This window comes from Rhinolophus ferrumequinum, chromosome 15 (genome assembly GCF_004115265.2).
Source record: "Rhinolophus ferrumequinum isolate MPI-CBG mRhiFer1 chromosome 15, mRhiFer1_v1.p, whole genome shotgun sequence".
NCBI classification, from domain to species: Eukaryota; Metazoa; Chordata; class Mammalia; order Chiroptera; family Rhinolophidae; genus Rhinolophus; species Rhinolophus ferrumequinum.
Window position 1 is genome coordinate 7,209,382 of NC_046298.1, and position 16,719 is coordinate 7,226,100.

The 16,719-nt window shown below is 41.7% G+C and overlaps 2 protein-coding genes across 4 annotated transcripts in view; one reads left to right on the forward strand and one right to left on the reverse strand.

The window, feature by feature from the left end:
• The window catches only part of RBL2 (RB transcriptional corepressor like 2), a 44,267-nt gene extending 37,822 nt beyond the window's left edge, over nucleotides 1-6,445 (forward strand). The window contains exon 22 of the mRNA XM_033127284.1: nucleotides 4,963-6,445. Within this exon, the coding sequence (XP_032983175.1) occupies nucleotides 4,963-5,133 (171 nt within the window). The 3' untranslated portion in view covers nucleotides 5,134-6,445. The remainder of the gene's footprint in view (nucleotides 1-4,962) is intronic.
• Nucleotides 6,112-15,891, reverse strand: AKTIP (AKT interacting protein). 3 transcript variants are annotated; one of them, XM_033127285.1, is made up of 10 exons: nucleotides 15,761-15,891; nucleotides 13,250-13,363; nucleotides 11,702-11,907; nucleotides 9,548-9,612; nucleotides 9,351-9,451; nucleotides 8,809-8,897; nucleotides 8,635-8,733; nucleotides 8,438-8,545; nucleotides 7,451-7,511; nucleotides 6,112-7,299 (listed from the first exon to the last, which is right to left on the reverse strand). In XM_033127285.1, the coding sequence occupies exons 2-10, from the start codon at nucleotides 13,289-13,291 to the stop codon at nucleotides 7,189-7,191; spliced, it is 882 nt and encodes a 293-aa protein (XP_032983176.1). In that variant the 5' UTR covers nucleotides 13,292-13,363; nucleotides 15,761-15,891; the 3' UTR covers nucleotides 6,112-7,188. The 3 variants fall into 3 exon arrangements, with proteins under 3 accessions (XP_032983176.1, XP_032983177.1, XP_032983178.1); XM_033127286.1 differs by lacking the exon at nucleotides 15,761-15,891 and adding an exon at nucleotides 15,311-15,448; XM_033127287.1 differs by having other exon boundaries at nucleotides 6,551-7,296.
• Nucleotides 15,892-16,719: the final 828 nt, after the last annotated feature.

Sequence of the window (16,719 nt, forward strand, 5' to 3'; positions counted from 1 at the left end):
TAAGATTGGACAAAAAAGCAAGACCCAACTATTTATTGCTTATATGTAATGCACATTAAGTATAAAGACACAAATTTAAATAACCCAAATGTCTTGTTAACTGATGAATAAAGTATATATCCATAGGATAAAATATTACTCAAATAAAAAAGTCCTGATAAATGCTACAATATGGATGGACCTTGAAAATATTATGCTAAGTGAAAGAAGCCAGTACAGAAAGAGAAATGTTGCATGACTCCATTTATATGAAATGTCCAGAATGGGAAAATTTATAGAAGCAGAAAGTAGTTTAGTGATTGCCTAGGGTTGCAGGGAATAGAGGGTTTCTGCTACTGGATACAGAGGTTCTTTCTGGGGTGATGAATGTGGTGATGGTTGCACAACTCTGGGAACAAACTAAAGCCATGGATCTGTACACTTCAAATGACTGAAATATGGTATGTGAATTATATCACAGTAAAGCTGTTTTTTAAAGTAAAAGGATGGACAAATTTGTACTCCACTAATACTAATCAAAACTTGGAATGCTATATTAATATCATTAATATTATCTGAAAGTAGATTTCATAGCAAATAATATTATCAGTGATAAAGGTAATTTCATAATCATAGAAAATATACTATAATCCTAAATAGAAAGAAACCATTTATATTCGAGAGATTTCAACATAATTGACCGAAAAAAAGTAGACAAAGTCAGTAAGGATATTCAAGATGGGAACATTCTCATCAACCAGACTGACTGACTGACGTTGTAGAACACTCCAACAGCACCAAGTGTACTTGGAACATTTACTAAGATAGACCACGTTCTGGACCATAAAACAAGTCTCAATAAGTTATAAAGGATTCAAGCAATGTATTTTCTCTGACCACAGTGGAATTAAGTCAGAAATCATTACCAAACATACCTAGAAAACCACCCAAATTTTGGAAACTAAACTGCATTTCTATGAGTCAAGGAAAAAAAAACCCCGAAAAGTTGGTAAGTCTTTTGAACTAAATGAAAACCTAACATCAAAATTTGTGGAATGCAACAAAAGCAGTGCTAAGAAGGAGATTTATAGCACTAAATACTATATTAGAAAGAAGGTTTCAAATTAGTGACCTAAGATTTCACCCCAAATAACTAGAAAAAGAGTGGAAATCAATGAGATAGACGACAACTCAATGGAGAGGAAATTAAGGCCATTAAAAGTTAAGTTTTTTTTGTGTTTTTTTTTTTTTTTGAGAAGATTAAAATAATTGATACCTCTCTATATATACTAATCAGTAAAGAAAAGACACGTTACCAGTATCAGAAATGAGAGATATCAAAACAGGTCCTACACACATTAAAAGTATGATGAAGGATAAAAACCAACTTTCTGCCAATAAATATGATAATGCAGATGAAATGGACCAATTGCTTGAAGGACAAACTTCCAAAATACTCAAGTAGTAGTCTTACTAGCCCTATTATCTATTTTTAAAAATCCAACATTTATTCATGATAAAACTCTCAGGGAACTTTCTCAGCCTGATAAAGAATATGTATTTTAAAAATCTGTAGCTAACATCTTACTTATGCTGAAAGACTAATGCCTTCCTTTTAAGGCAAGGATAGCTACTCTTACATTCCTACTCAACACTGTAACTGTAGGACCTCACATATACAATAAGGCAAGATAGAGAAGGCATACAGATAGAAAATCCATTCACAACGTGATTTTCTACATAGAAAAATCAAAATCTACAAAATGTTACTAGAACTAACAAGATCAGCAAGGTTACATGATTAATATACAAAAATCAAATGTGTTTCTATATACTAGTAGAAAGTAATCAGAAGAAGAATTTAAAAACACTATAAATAGCATTAAAAATTAAATACTTACGGATAAGTCTGATTAAAGATGTATAACATTCATACCCTGAAAACTACAGAAGCTTGGTAAAAAATTAAAGGTGAGAAAATGGAGAGATATATCATGTTCATGAATTGGAAAAACAGTATCAAGATGTCAGTTTTCTCCCACTTGCTGTATAAATTCACCCCAATTCTTACCAAAATCCCAGCAGAATTATTTGTATAAATTAACAAACTGGTGCCAAGTGTATATGAAAACACAAAGGAATTAGAATTAAAACAATTTTGAAAAACTTGAAGGACTCACACTGATTTCAAGACTTAAGTATAAAGCTACAGTAATCAAGACAGTTTGGTACTGGTGAGAGAATAGACATTTAGATCAATAGAATGGAAAAGAATCCAGAAATAGTCCGCACATATATAGCCAACTGATTTTCAACAAAGGTGCAAAAGCAGTTCAGTGGAGAAAAGATAGCCTTTTCAACAGATGGTGCTGACACAGGCAGATATCCATATACAAAAATAATAGTAAACATACACCCAGACTGCACCACATACAAAAACTAACTCAAAATCGACCACAGACCTAAATGGAAGACCTAGAACTATAACACTCAGAAGTTAAACCATAGGAGAAAATCTTTGTGAACATAGGTTACGCAGACTTTTTAGATACAGCATTGAAAGCATAGCTATAAATGATTGATAAATTGGATTTCATCAAAATTAAGAATTTCTGCTCTTTAAAAGATAGAAAAAACAAGCCAGGCGGGGAGAAAACTTTACAAATCTCATATCTGATAAAGGATTTGTATCTACAATATATAAAGGATTATCAAAACTCGAAAGGAAAATGAAACAAACTTAAAAGTGGACAAAAGATTTAAACACACTTCACCCATTGCGTCCCTATGAGAACAGCTAAAATCTGAAAAATGACAACAAATGCTGCCGATGATGTGGAGTGATTGGGACTTCTATATATTGCTGGTGCGTAGCCATTATACCTGGAAAATAGTGTGGCAGTTTCTTACAAACATCCCTTTACCATATATTCAGTCATCTCACTCTTAGGTGTTTCATTCCAAGTGGAATGAAAACTTAGATTCATACAAAAACGTGCTCATGAATGTTTATGACTTTATTTCTAATTGCCAGAAAGTAGAAAACAACACAAATGTCCTTCAGCTGATTAATGGGTCTACCTCTGGTAGACCCAGCAAAGATTACTACTATGCAATAAAAAGGCACAAACTACTGTGACACTTAGCAACACAAATGACCTCAAACACATTAATGTGTAAGTGAAAGGCCACTTACCAGGATTCTACTTCTGTGACACTGTGGAAATGGCAAAACTATAGGGACAAGGAACATCGTCAGTGGTTGCCTGGGGGCAGGGTAACTAGGAATGAGAATTTTTTGGAGTGAAGGAAATGTTATATATCTTTATTGTGGTGATTACATGACTGTATGTATTTGTCAAAATGTGTACAATTTACAAGGGTGAATTTTACTGTATGTAAATCTTTAAAACAAAAAAAGTTAGGTTAAGCATCCAGATTAGTGGCTTTCAATCCTGCCTGTATCATATCACCACCTGGGGAGGTTTCAGAAAAATTCTAGCACAGAAGTAGGAGTTTCTCCAATAAAAGAAAGCAATAGTAGACTGTTGGTCAGAGAATGATTTGTCATCGTGACTTAATAGGTGGTAACTGAGATCAAGGAAGATTATTATTACAAAGTAGGAAGTGCCCTGGGTCTAGAATCACCCTACAACATCCTAACATTTACATGGCCGTGAAAAAAGAATCAAGTAACACACAGGATCAGTTAAGATGACCGATCATTAATGACACTTGTCAGGGCAGTGTCAGGGGATTGGTACAGCTTGTTGAATAATAAATTATGGTCACATTGCTTATAGTATTAAACTTTGGGATTAAATAATATCAATGACATATTAATAGGAGATTAAACTATGATACACACATACTATAGAATACTATATAGCAGTTAAAAAGATGTCATCTATATCGGGGTTGCCAAAAAATGGATACAAGTGGACACTTTGGTCAGCATTGCTCAAGCAGTAGTTTGCCGTAATCAGAAGTGTCTGGACGCTGATGGTAACCACTTTGAGCACCTCTTGTCATTGCAGAAGTCAAACGTGACTTGTATTCATCTTTTGTTATCAGTATATTTCGAGTATTACAATTTTAATACAGTTTTCCTTTTTTAAAATGTGTATACATTTTTTTGGCACCCTCTGTATATACTGATAATGGGAAGATGTAAGACAATTTACTATAGTAAATGTATGTAAATATGCTCAGTATGCTTTCCATAAAAGAACATGGGCAATGAAGCAGCACATGAAAAAAAAATTTAAATTAACAAACTACCAGAAAATAATGTGATAAACTGACTTTGGGGGCTTTGGAGAAACTTAATGCTAAAGGCACTATAAACAGATCCGGTCTCTGGCATTCCGGCAGTGTTTTTTGCAATAGGGGTTCCTAACAGAAAATAATTTGCCTAACTTTTCTCAGTTCTCCCAAGGATAACATATAACTAGTACATTCTAGATCATACTAATAAATTAACCACAATGGGTGCTTTAGGGAATTAAGGCTTATTTCTCCTGTGAAATTCTAGTTAAGAATGGCTGCTAACAATTGAGTAATACTAGACTGAAAAACAGGCATACTACTGTGAAAAATCATTCTACGTATTTTTTTTTAATACTATTTTTTAAAAACAGAAAATGGTGATGTATGGAATTGATTAAATACGGCATACAGTGTGATGCTCTTTAGCTATTGTAAAAAAAAATCACAAATTTGTGAGCTCTTACATTGTTGAAAAGTATACATCAAAATCACTTCTGGAACTCATTAAAAAATGGAAATAGTCTTCCTCCACCCCAGTCTCAGCCAGCTGAGAAGTGAAATTGGAAGGATAAATAATTTAGTAGTTCTTTTCTCTATGAAGATGTTCAAACAGTTCAATGTAAACCACTTAGCTCATTTGAGGTTCTTTGCCTCAACAATGAATTATGTGTATTAGCATTTTAAAGTTTTTACATCTATTTTACCTCACTCTAGAGACTGACAGAAATTAACAGTATGATACGGACAGGAGAAACTCCAACCAAAAAGAGAGGGATTCTTTTGGAAGACGGAAGTGAATCACCTGCCAAAAGAATTTGCCCAGAAAATCATTCTGCCTTATTACGCCGTCTCCAAGATGTAGCTAATGACCGAGGTTCCCACTGAGGTTAGTCTGTTGTATTGAAACTGTCTTCTCACAAACTGCTTAACAGCATCATTTAATGCATGTTAGATCATGGGGCTCTTCTTTAATCCTCCCAATCTCTATCCTTAGGATAGTTTTATTCATCCCATCTGCCTTTTTTTCCCTACCATGAGTGCTTGCCACTAAGACTGCTTAGAATCCAAATGGGATTTTTTTTTTAACTCTTTGGCAAAGCTTTTACAAGTATTGCAGAGAAGGAAGCATGTTTAAGTCGGTGTATGAGGTCTCTGTTGAAATGTTACGGAAGAGGAGGTGTGTTTCAATTCATTCCTACCTGTTTTGTGGTCAGCTATGGCCCTCATGAAAAGCAAAACAAAAACTAGGAATTTTGTCCTAAGACACTTGGTAGGAGTGTGAGATTTTTGCACTCCTGAAACATAACAAGGGAGAGAGCCCAGATTCAGATGTCCTAGCTTACCAGCCCCCATCTCCCATTCCCTGGATGTAATTAATTCTCCCCTCTCCCATCAGGTGTGGTGCAGCGTGACAGGTGTTTGATAGTTGGCTGTGCAATGTGTGAGTGAACTTGTATAAGAAGTGGCACTTTAGGGCTATGAAAAGCATGATTTTGTAACCCAGATTTTGCTGTATATTTGTGATGGCACTTTCTACAATGTGAACTTATGTTAAGTACTTCTAGGCTGAACACTATCTTTGATGCTTTTGTACTTTTTTAAACTGTTAAAGCCCCATAGCCATAGCCACCTTTTGGGCATGTTTTAAATTCTCCAGTTTGTGTTTTTTTGGTCAATAGGGATCAGCTGGCTAAATGAAGATTTTAAATCAAGTTAAATTAAGGGAATTAATATGAAAAATTATGACCTCTTCCTTTAGGAGGTAGTTATCCAAAAGACGTGTGTCTACTAAGGTGATATATTTTAAAATATATCTTTGAGTGTGTTCCTGGAAGTTTAAAAAAATAGGTTGGGGAATTTAGGTTTTTATTAGTACATAGAACCATTTATACAAATTAGAAAAGGTTATTTAACAGCTATTGAATTATCTATATATACCTTTATTAATCACTATTGTTCCAGCAGTTTTCAAGTTGAATGAATAATCTTATTAGGGAGAAAATTCAATTGTAAATTGAATCAGTATAAACAAAGTTACTAGGTAACTTCATATTGCTCTGAGAGAAATACGGAACTTACACTGTTCAATTAGAATAGTGTTCTGCAAAAATATTTATAAAACCTCTCAAGATACTTACTGCTACTGTAATTTTATATGAAAATAAGTGTATTTTTCAATAAAGCATTTATAAATTAATCTGTTTAGCTATATTGAGAAAAGGGTATTTAGTTTCCTGCATAAATGACAAAGAACCATCATTTATTGGTTTATTTTGTCTCTACAAAACACATTAGTCATTCATCATTTAAATAATTTGACTTCATTAGAAACCGTTTTAACACTTTTTCTCCCTCCTGCCATAAAAAATACAGTAAGTAATTTGCTTTAAAAAAAAAAAAACAACTCTGAACAAGTGTTCTGGTTTCCTCTCACTCACCTAATACGTACCTCACCGATAGCAGTTTATAAATCAGTAAGACAGTAGGCTGAAGACTGAGGTTCAGATCTTCCACTTCAAAAGTGCTAATAAGCTACAGAACCTGCTTTCCCTACACCTCTCCTCTCCATATCCTAACACGTACAACTGAAACCACTGATTCAAAAATCATTATAGTGCTAATTAAACTCTGCCTACTCTATTAGTTTAAATGAATGCCACTTACCTTTAGCATTATATTCAGAAAAATACTTAAGCCTCAAGGTCCCCAATAATTTGGAGTACTGAACTAGATAACCGCCGTAAAGACACTTCTGACAGAAGTAATGCATCATTTAAAGAGAGGTTTCCGAACTTGGCTGTGAGACCTAAGCGTACACAGACGACACTCGTACCAGTCACTGTTCACACAGTTTACTCTCAGGCAGTCCCTGGCCATCGGTCAGCGTCAACCAGGCCGCGTCCGGCAGGAAAGTGCGCGGTGCACGACGCTCCCCAGCTCCTAGGTCGCTACTGCTTTCTCTTCTTTACTGAAAGGCTGGACTGAGCCAGGCTTTACCCATGACAGGCCAGCCACGTGAACACTTTTATTGTGCTGTTCTTCAGGCTTCTTCTAGGCACAAAGACAGACATTAAAAAATGACTGATGAGGAGATTTCAGCACTGGACAAACTCGTCTCCCAAAAAGTTATTTGTAGATAATGAGTAGTCATTTTTGAAAGACAACAGTGAGTTAACTATTTCAAACGTGGTTATCTACTTACTTTCTGAGTCAGCATCTTCTCTCTGGCTTCATCGTGTACAGAAGGATTCCATGGAGAAAAGCTTAAGGAAGAGAAAAATATGTAAAAACTGCTGTGGCTTACTCAATTTGTGTCACATCCACTCTTTAATACTTAAGCTAGTTCCCGTAACAGAACATAACAAGGAACAATACTTTTTTTTAAGACTGTTATTAAACTATAGCTAACATACAATATTATATTAGTTTCAGGTAAGGAACAATGCTTTATAAAGAGCAGTCTTGAATCAGTTGTCAACACATATGTTTTTAGACATTACCTAGATTATTTTCTCACGTAGTAACTACCCCTTATTTAGGTTAGCTCATTTAAGCCTCACAACAACCCCTGAAGTACTATTATTTAAAGATCAAGAAAGTGAGGCACAGTCAAATTAAGTAATTGCCCTGGGTCAGCAAAGCCCGTGAGTACAAAAGCCAGCGTCTGTCTGCGGAGCCTACGGCCTTAGCCAGTGTAACACGCTGCCTCCCCAGCAACCCCAGTGCAGCAAAGAGCTACATCACCAGTTAGTTCTTCAGTTCTCAATACTCCTCCAAACACTCTTCCCCAAGATCAAATACCCTGGTGCTAAAGGAACCCACTATGCCTACTATTCATTTTCCCTCCTTTCACCAAATCTGAATGTCGATGGGGAAACGGCAGTTTCAGAGGGGCTCCAGTTGAAAGTGCCAACTGAAAAGTCCGGACATTTGAAAGAGCACAGTACAAGGATCCTTAGGAAACCAAAGGCAGTAAATTGCTCGCTATCGGCATAATGTGCTAGTCAATGTAGAGCTTTTTGTTGAAGGAAAGAGCCCAAGAGATATCAGAAATCAAGTTGACAACAAGTAATAACGGCTGTAGGCTAACAGATTATCTCCACGTTCCCTAAGTCCCCATTTTGAGACCATCTGAGAAATGGAAGCACAGGCCCGCAAAGTACAGCTTACTAGGTCATGTCCCACTTACCTAATGGCATAGGGGTCTTCTATTTTAGGCTGGTCAAACAGACGAGCCGCGCACACCTTAACACTGTCAACCACTTTACTTTTAAAAAGCTGAACGTCTTTTTCATACCTGTGTTGAAAGTTTACATCAAAAAGTTACCGACAAAATCGACTTGGCTGCGTTTTCGGACTGACTGAAATCATAAAGCCGGTACGTACAGTACTGCAGCCTCTGGGTTGAGAGGGCTTGCCGTGTCGATCTTGTAGAACACTCTCCGGGCATACATCAACACTTGCCAGATGTGATTGTGGTTCCGCCTAAAGGGAGACCAGCGTGACTGCTGAGGCTGCCTCTTGCTGACTGGTCACGAAAGGAAACACTTATGTACTAACCTCCACTTTGCAAATGCCCTCTTCACATCCAGTTCACCTGAGGTGGGATCAACGAGCGGGTGGAAGACAGGGATATCAAACACCAGGCGCTGCATTCAGAGACAGAGAGAGAGAGAGAGAAAAAAACAGAGACATATTTTCATGGAAGCCACGGTGCTCATTAGACCCGTACAGATAGCTGAAAAAAGCTTCTGGACAAGGCAGCCATGTTGTCAAAGGAAGAGCCACCTCAAAAAGGATACGTAACTACTTTCCCATGTTCTTCTAAAATTAAATTCTGCAGTACGGGGAAGTCACAGCACAGTGGCTACTGTGCATGGACTCAGTGCTGTAGTCCAGCTTCCAGCCTCAGTGCACACGGGCAGAGAAACCAAGAAGAGTGAAGGCACAGCACAAGGTGCAGCAAAGCACAGAACTCCCTCGAAAGACTACTGAGTAGACAAACAGTAAGTATTCACTCAGGAAAAGAACCAAGAAATCTTTCTAGCGCTTTAAGCCCTCCTCACTGGCCAGCAGATGAAGCCAGACTGTCTCCTACTTACTGGACAGTCACCGTCTGGGTAGTTATCAGGGATGTAAACTGTAAACTTAAACACACCATCTTGATAAAGTCCATGCCGAATGAATATTACTCCAAACCACACTGTAAGAAAACAATAAAAATAGTTAAGACCTGTGTTTGTGTCAGGGGAACCAAATGTGCTATAAATATGTTAGAAAAGGAGTGAGTCCTTCTTACTTAATGCAGAGCGGTAAGATGGCTGCACATAGACACCTGGTAACTTCTGCTTCACAACCAAGGTACTGAAACAGAAGCAGCAGAATGACGAAATGGTATGGCTGTAAGTGACACACATATCAGACCACCCCACGTGATTTTTTGAGAGAAGGAACAGTCCCTCAAGGGGCAGCTATGCCCTAGCCATACAAGCTGCGTCTCATGTGGCCCTGACTGCTGCCCGCTCACTGGCTTCATGACCAAGCTCAAACACAGGAGCCGAAACAGGGGCCCCGATTAAGGAATTAAAGCCAAACAGGGATACATAAAAAGCAAGTTTTTCTCCCAGAAGTCAGCTTCCCCAAAACATTGTCTTGGAAACCAAGCGGAAGTAATTCTGAACAGTGCAACCTGGTTTAAGTCCTGGACATTAAATCCGAGGTAAGGGAGAGTATTTGTAAGATTACTGCTTTAGTGACTGTGGACGATAGAGCCTGCCCACACAGTCAAAAGCATTTTTAGGTCATTAAGATAGTGCCATGGAATTGCCCCATTTAGGCGCCATTTAAGATTGAGCAGCTGGGAGGCAGAGGCCTGTGTTCAGAGTTTCTGCAGCGGTCCTGGTCAGCAGGCATCAGGCACGTACATTGACTGTACTCTGCTCCCCAGTTCACCCCATGACTCCAACACCTGAACTCTGGGCCAAGTGGGGAACGCTGGGAGCCGGAACAAGGGAAGACACGTGCACTGGCACAAGGGCTGCCCTGGCTCGTCTGGGACCTCATCACCCACTGACAGTCCTGCCGCTCTGGTCCGTGCAGCTGAGCCGGGAGCCGAAATGAGCAGGGCTGTGACCAGACCTTGTAAAGGACAATGCCGAGCCAGGACCTTAAAACACATGAGCCTGCCAGTCCTGAACTGGAACTGGAAGTAGCTTATTGGGCCTTAGTCGGTAGTTTTCATTACCTATTTGGTATCACACTTATCTTGAACCATTTTAAAGCAGTTGTCCCATTTTTAAGTCACTAAAATTCTGCGGGTAACAGCAGCATGGTTGGCAGGTGTATCTACTAACATGAAGTTTGCCAGAAAGGCAGTTTTGTGTTCTCATAGACAACACACTTACTGCCCCAGCACAGGCCTGTCCGTCACTGCCCAGCCTCATACACAAGGTCTCCATTATAAAGCTAATGGGACGACTGCCACCAAGTCACACTCAGGCATTCACACTGGGGCGTCAGACCCTCTGACCATTACAACACCAGTACAGCAAGTGAAAGAAAGCTCAAGGGTGCTTAAAATAGCTTCATGTTCAAAGAAATTGTAAAATAACTGAAATGAGGCATTAAGTCTCCAAACTTCCTGCCCTTGTGACAAACTATTAAATCAAATGCCACCTGCACTTCTTCACTGTGTGAGCCCCTACGAAGGGCCAGGAGTACTCTGCAGAAGTGCCTATGCACTCACACTGCAGTCATGGGCAGCGACACTCCACGTTTTCACTTCTGTGAAACTGCCTAATTCTGCCTTTGGGGGTCACTAGGGTAAGTCAAATTCCCTCTCTAATGACAGAACTTCGTATATATGAAGACAGGTACTTCCTCAGTTTCCTCTTCTCCGAGTCAGCAGTTCCAGTTCCTCCAGGTGCTCACTGCTAACATCTGGCTTTCTGACCTCTGCCTCCTGGGGCCACCTCCCCAATCCGTCAGGATGCCGCTTACAAAGTGGTCACTATAACGGAGCGCAAAACCTCCAGCTGGGTGTGACCCGAAGACTGGATTGCCATCCTCTCTCACTGTCCCATCCTCTACGACCACCTCTTCAGGAGGTGGAGTCCTCACTTCATATAGACAAAGACCAAAATTAAGTCATTAGGTTCCTAACCTACTGTACGTGCTTAATAAATCTTACTTTCTTTCTCTCGTTCTGCGGACAGACATGTAACTGAAAGCACACATCTCCCTCTAAATCTTACTTACCCAAGCTCTGAAGAAGAATTATTACACTTATGTAATGAGTGTAATTGTTCTATAAACATGAAGGCTGATACTTGAGGGGTTTGAGCTTTAAGATTAAATGGCTGCCATTTACTGAGTCCAGTCCATCTGAATAAATTTCATTCTTTACCCTCAAGAGTCATTCAAAATGTAACGAAGTAGTTGGTTAAAAACTTACAATTCTGCAAGAAGAGAGTATTCCAGGTAGAAGGGTCCATAAGAAGCATGTGTGCCATTTGTTGCCTGTGCCACTGGGGCAGGAGATGTAGGCTTAGTGATGGGCAAAGCATTTTTGGGAATAGAGGGCAGCTGTTTCTTTGGAGCCGTGCGTGGAGGACTGGTTTTCGCATCCCCTGTTAATGTCTTCTCTTCACCATCAGATCGCTATTCAAGATGAAGTGGTGAGAACATTTGTTAGGGTGATTCTTAAACCACAAGAGTACATGTGATGTACTCTTAGTCCTTGACCTAAAAGCTGGAATTACTCTTTTGCAAGGACACTCTAGCACCATGCTCAAGGTGACTTAAATGTCCTTTGAGCAGATGGGCCATTATAAAGGGCAGGACAAAGCTGACGCAAAACATTAGAAAACCCTTTTGTTCACTGCATCCTATACAGACAATAAAGGTAATATATACAAGATTTAAGAGAAACAAAGAAAGAAGTGGTTTCTCCTGGTGGCCCCCAAAAGAGAGCAAGGGGTTACTAAACAATTAGACAACTGTACAAGACTAGAAAAGTCCCTGGGCACTGAGCTGCTGCAGAGGGTCAGGTGCTAAGCAGCTCAGAATAAATAGTAGAGATGACAGAAACGAGTCAGTCACTACCTGAGGTTAGCACTTGGGTTTGAAACCAAGAATGAAGCTATTCTCTCACTGGCAATGGGTCTGATTTTGATCTTGTCTCCAGTGGATACGTTTCCACATCTGGACTATCACCAGCATCAACTGTCATCCACAGTAGAGACAAAGGTCTAAATGAATCCGAGACTAAACTACCATCTCATAGGCACTTCCTTGGCTCCAGTGCAGCAAAGGCTGTTTAATCAGCTGTTTTAAAAATGTATGTCAGATGCATAGAAGAAAACATGATTAATACCTTGTTTCCCCGAAAATAAGACCAGGTCTTATATTAATTTTTGCTCCAAAAGACGCATTAGGGCTTATGTTCAGGGGATGTCATCCTGAAAAATCATGCTAGGGCTTATTTTCCGGTTAGGTCTTATTTTGGGGGAAACACGGTAGCGGTGCTCTTGTAGAGGTGGAATTATGGGTTGTATTCATTTTTTGTTTGCATATTTTCAGCTTTCCGAAAATGTATTATTTTTGCAATTAAGAAACAGACGTTTTATTTAGAAAAATTAAACCAGTGCCCTCAAGTCTGTCTTGACAACACTAGACTTGGCTTTCCCAAGGCTTTTCTAACCATAGCATCTTGCTGTTTAGTAGAGAACTACTACAATAACATGTCACAGATTTCATATGTAAATATAACCTGTCAAAATAATCTTAGAATTGTGATTTCCGGAATGATTTCTATTACTTGAGATGCAATCTCAGTCTCAGAAACTGACTTTAATCAGCAAAATAATTATTTCTCAAAAGTAAACATGAACTAGAAAAACCAGGTAATCTTGTTAAGATTGCAGGCAACCTCAGTATGAATTATTTTGGCCTCTATCCTGACGCAAATGGTTTCCTCACTAAATTCATCAACTATACCTACTTTGCGTACAGAGCTTGTAGACATGCTCCAGAAAGGGTTCATAACGTGCACTCCACACAAAGAAATTCAGTGGTCTGTGACATCAGACTCTTCCGTCTTCAAAATTCACGTTACCTTAAAATGAGATGGGAAAACAGATGTACCAACAGCAAAAGTTAAGATTTCAGAAATAACTGTGAACTAAATCTGACATTCTGAAAAGAAATACAATATAACATTATAAATTATAGAAACATAGGGAAAAAGTTTTCAGAAACAGTTTCGCTTCGTCCCCCCTCTGTCTTTTGACTCCAATTTCTCCCACCTTTAAAAGCCTGCGGGAATCTGTGGGCCCAGTACTTGGCTGGGATTCAGAATATTCAGTGACACAGTTCAGCTTTGGTGCCAGAAATGCAGAAGATGTGGACTACAGTTGCTACTAGCATAATATCTAGGCATTTGACTCCTGGGAAAGGTTCAGAATGCACTGTACCCACATAATACAAAAAACTCTATTGCTGTTTGCAGGGTTATGAGGAATGAAAGATCCAAGGGGGCTGATTTAAGTGTCTTAAATGAGTTGTCTTAAGTACAAACTGATTCTCTCCAATGAAACTAGTAGCCAAAGAAATAAGAAAAAACACAGGGGAGGGAGAGCACGTAAGACAGCGAGGGGTAACAGGGTCCTGTCGGGACCACCCCCAAGAAACGACCATTTTCAACTAACTGCTTGGAAGTATGGAAACTGCAGGATTACACATTTAAGGACCTGCCAAGCATTACATACAAGTGCAACAGAGGAGTGCAAACGAGACATTTCACAAACACCAATTCCACCAAAGCTTTAAGCAGTGGATAAGAAATCATGTCTCAAAGGTCACAAAACCAGTGGGTCATTTACTAAAAATAGAAAGGAATAGAGGCAAAGGAAAAACAGCAAGCCTAGCTGTAGGAACAGCAACTTCTCTGCTCTGGCGAGTTCCCCCCCAGGCTGGGTTAGGTTTGAAGCAGAGCTCCTTCTCTGAATTCCTGCTTGCACCAATCAGAAGGCTGAAAGTGAAAAGGGTCGAAACGTAGCAACATTTTAACTAAATTCTTAAGCCAGTCATTAGAGAATCATGAACCAAATGTTCCTAATCGGCAAAAACGTGTTTTCTGGCAAGACTTAAGACACTCACAGCTGGGTACCAGGTCTCCCATGCCCCGCCAGTGCCAATTACTGCTGTTTGGATTTCCAAGATATAATGCTACCTGGTAATTAAAGGAATGAGGATCCTGATTCTTCCACGAACCTGTTGATTTATATCCAGTAAACAGCAACTTATTGCTGAGAGCTCTCTGGAAATCTGCCTTGAAAGATACATTTATGACACACAAACATGGCTGGGACATCCCTTATTGAAAAGCCCCCCTCCCCACCCCGGCCTTGGGACACAGTGCTGACCACCGTGTAAATTTACCTGGAAGGTCCCCTCCAAGTCTAACAAGTAATGATTCTGTGACTATGCCTTTAAGAATCAAAGCTTGTCCCCAGCGCCTCCTATCTTTCAGCAGGAGGTATTGTCTACTGCTGCCTGTTACCAGCAGCAACATAATCACCTGGAGAAATTGTAGCACGTTTTTCGGGAATACCCACACCATTTATTAGACGGCCAGTCTACCTAGGCAGTATAGCATTTTCCAACAGGAGTGACATACATGGAAGGAAGACATAGAATTCGTCCTAGTTAATAGGAAGCAATTTTAGAATGTCTGCCTGTTAGGCCAAACAAACATGATTGCCTTCCCTTATATCATACAGCTATGAAGTCAGGATCTTGGACCCATATGAATGATCCGTACATGGCATGAGTCAAAACGTACAGATGGGTGCTGCTTTCCTACTATGTGCCATAGTCCCTTAATAGGCACTACCTCTTAGAAACAGCCTTAAATTCCACGTTAAGAGGCGACAGATCAGGGCCCATTAAAAAAGACGAAAACAGCCTTGGTCCCAGCCCCAGGTACCTGGGGACTGTCAGGACGGGCACCCTCGCCCTGGGCGGAAACCCATCTCCGCACACGCAGAGAATCTGGACAAACCTGTCTCGAGGTGATGCAAGACAGGGGCCATGTCTTGGCCTCACGGCTAGCTCGAGGCCGGGCCCGGCGAGTGAGCCCCTCTGGTGGGGGGCTGAGGGCCTCCGGGGCTTGGGGACTGCCCCCACCCCTCAGTCAGGGCACAGGGACAGAGCCGGGCGTGGGGACGACAGTGGAGGGCGGGTCCTGGACGGGGCAAGCTGGTCAGGCCCGCCTCCTCCCCTCAGGCCAGCCTGGCCCAGCTCGCGGACAGCCCCCAGCGCGTGCCCACAGCCCCTCGGCGGCTGGCGCAGCAGGTGCCTGCAAACGCGGACAGGTGCCCAGCCCCGCCCCCGTGTCCCATTGCGGCCGCCGTCGCTACAGAGTCAAGAGTGCCCAGCAGGGCAGACAAACGCCGGGCCCGAGGACGCTGGCGGCCCGAGTTTAAGGACTCCACGACCCTCGCGTACCTACCAGTCAGCCTGGCAGCGCACTTCGCCTCGGTGCCTTCAATGCAGTGTTCCCGTCTGCGGAGCGCCGTCGCGAACCGACAGCATCTCTGGCTGCAGCGCCAGCCCAGCCCCCGCCTGCGCCCCGCCCCGCCCTACTCTCGGTGTCGGGCTCCGCCCCCTGCCCCAGGCCCGGCCCAGACGCTTCCGCCCAGCCTCCTGGCAGGAAGTGGTTCCCATACCTGTCGGTCAAGGACGTTTTTCCGGGGATGTTGAGACGACAGCACTCCGTCCTGCCAATCAAATCTACTCTGCTCGGGTGGGGCAGCACTGGACCCTCCCCTTACGTAACAGCTCTCGGAGCGAACTGTCAGTCACGGAAGTATCGGCGGGGATGGTTGAGGAGGGTGACAAGCAAGCGCCTGCACTTAATTGGTCACAGTGTCCGCCAGTCACCATAGAGACCCACCCACAGGTTTGTGCGTTGCCACAGCAGCCATTCACGGCGGCTGGACTGCGGGTTTTACTAGCTGGGAGGGGACGGGGTGGGATTAGACGGGTCCTTGAGAGACTTGGGGGCGGGGCCGGCCGCCTGGGTGACCTCCCCGGAGTCCGCCTCGTTAAGTTGTGCCCCTGGTGATGCCGCGAGGCCCGAGACCGCCACGTCGGACCACCGTGGTCGGGTCGCCCTGGACTGAGGATCTTTCAGGTTGGGGGAACCTGGAAGAAGTCTAGGTAGCATTGAGAGACTCCCGTTTTCGATGTCTAAGAGTGAAGGAGCTAATGGACGCAGCTGACGGGAACCAAACTTCCAAAGGCATCCCTTGGCGGTAGCGTGGCCAGAGGAGCTTTGTAAAAAGTGTACCCGTCGGACCCCACCTGTAACATGAGAGTGCGGGGCGGCGGGGAAGGAAGGGGCGAGTGCCAGGAAGTTATGTACATTGGTCACACGTTGCTCTGGTGATTCTGGTACACACGGAAGTT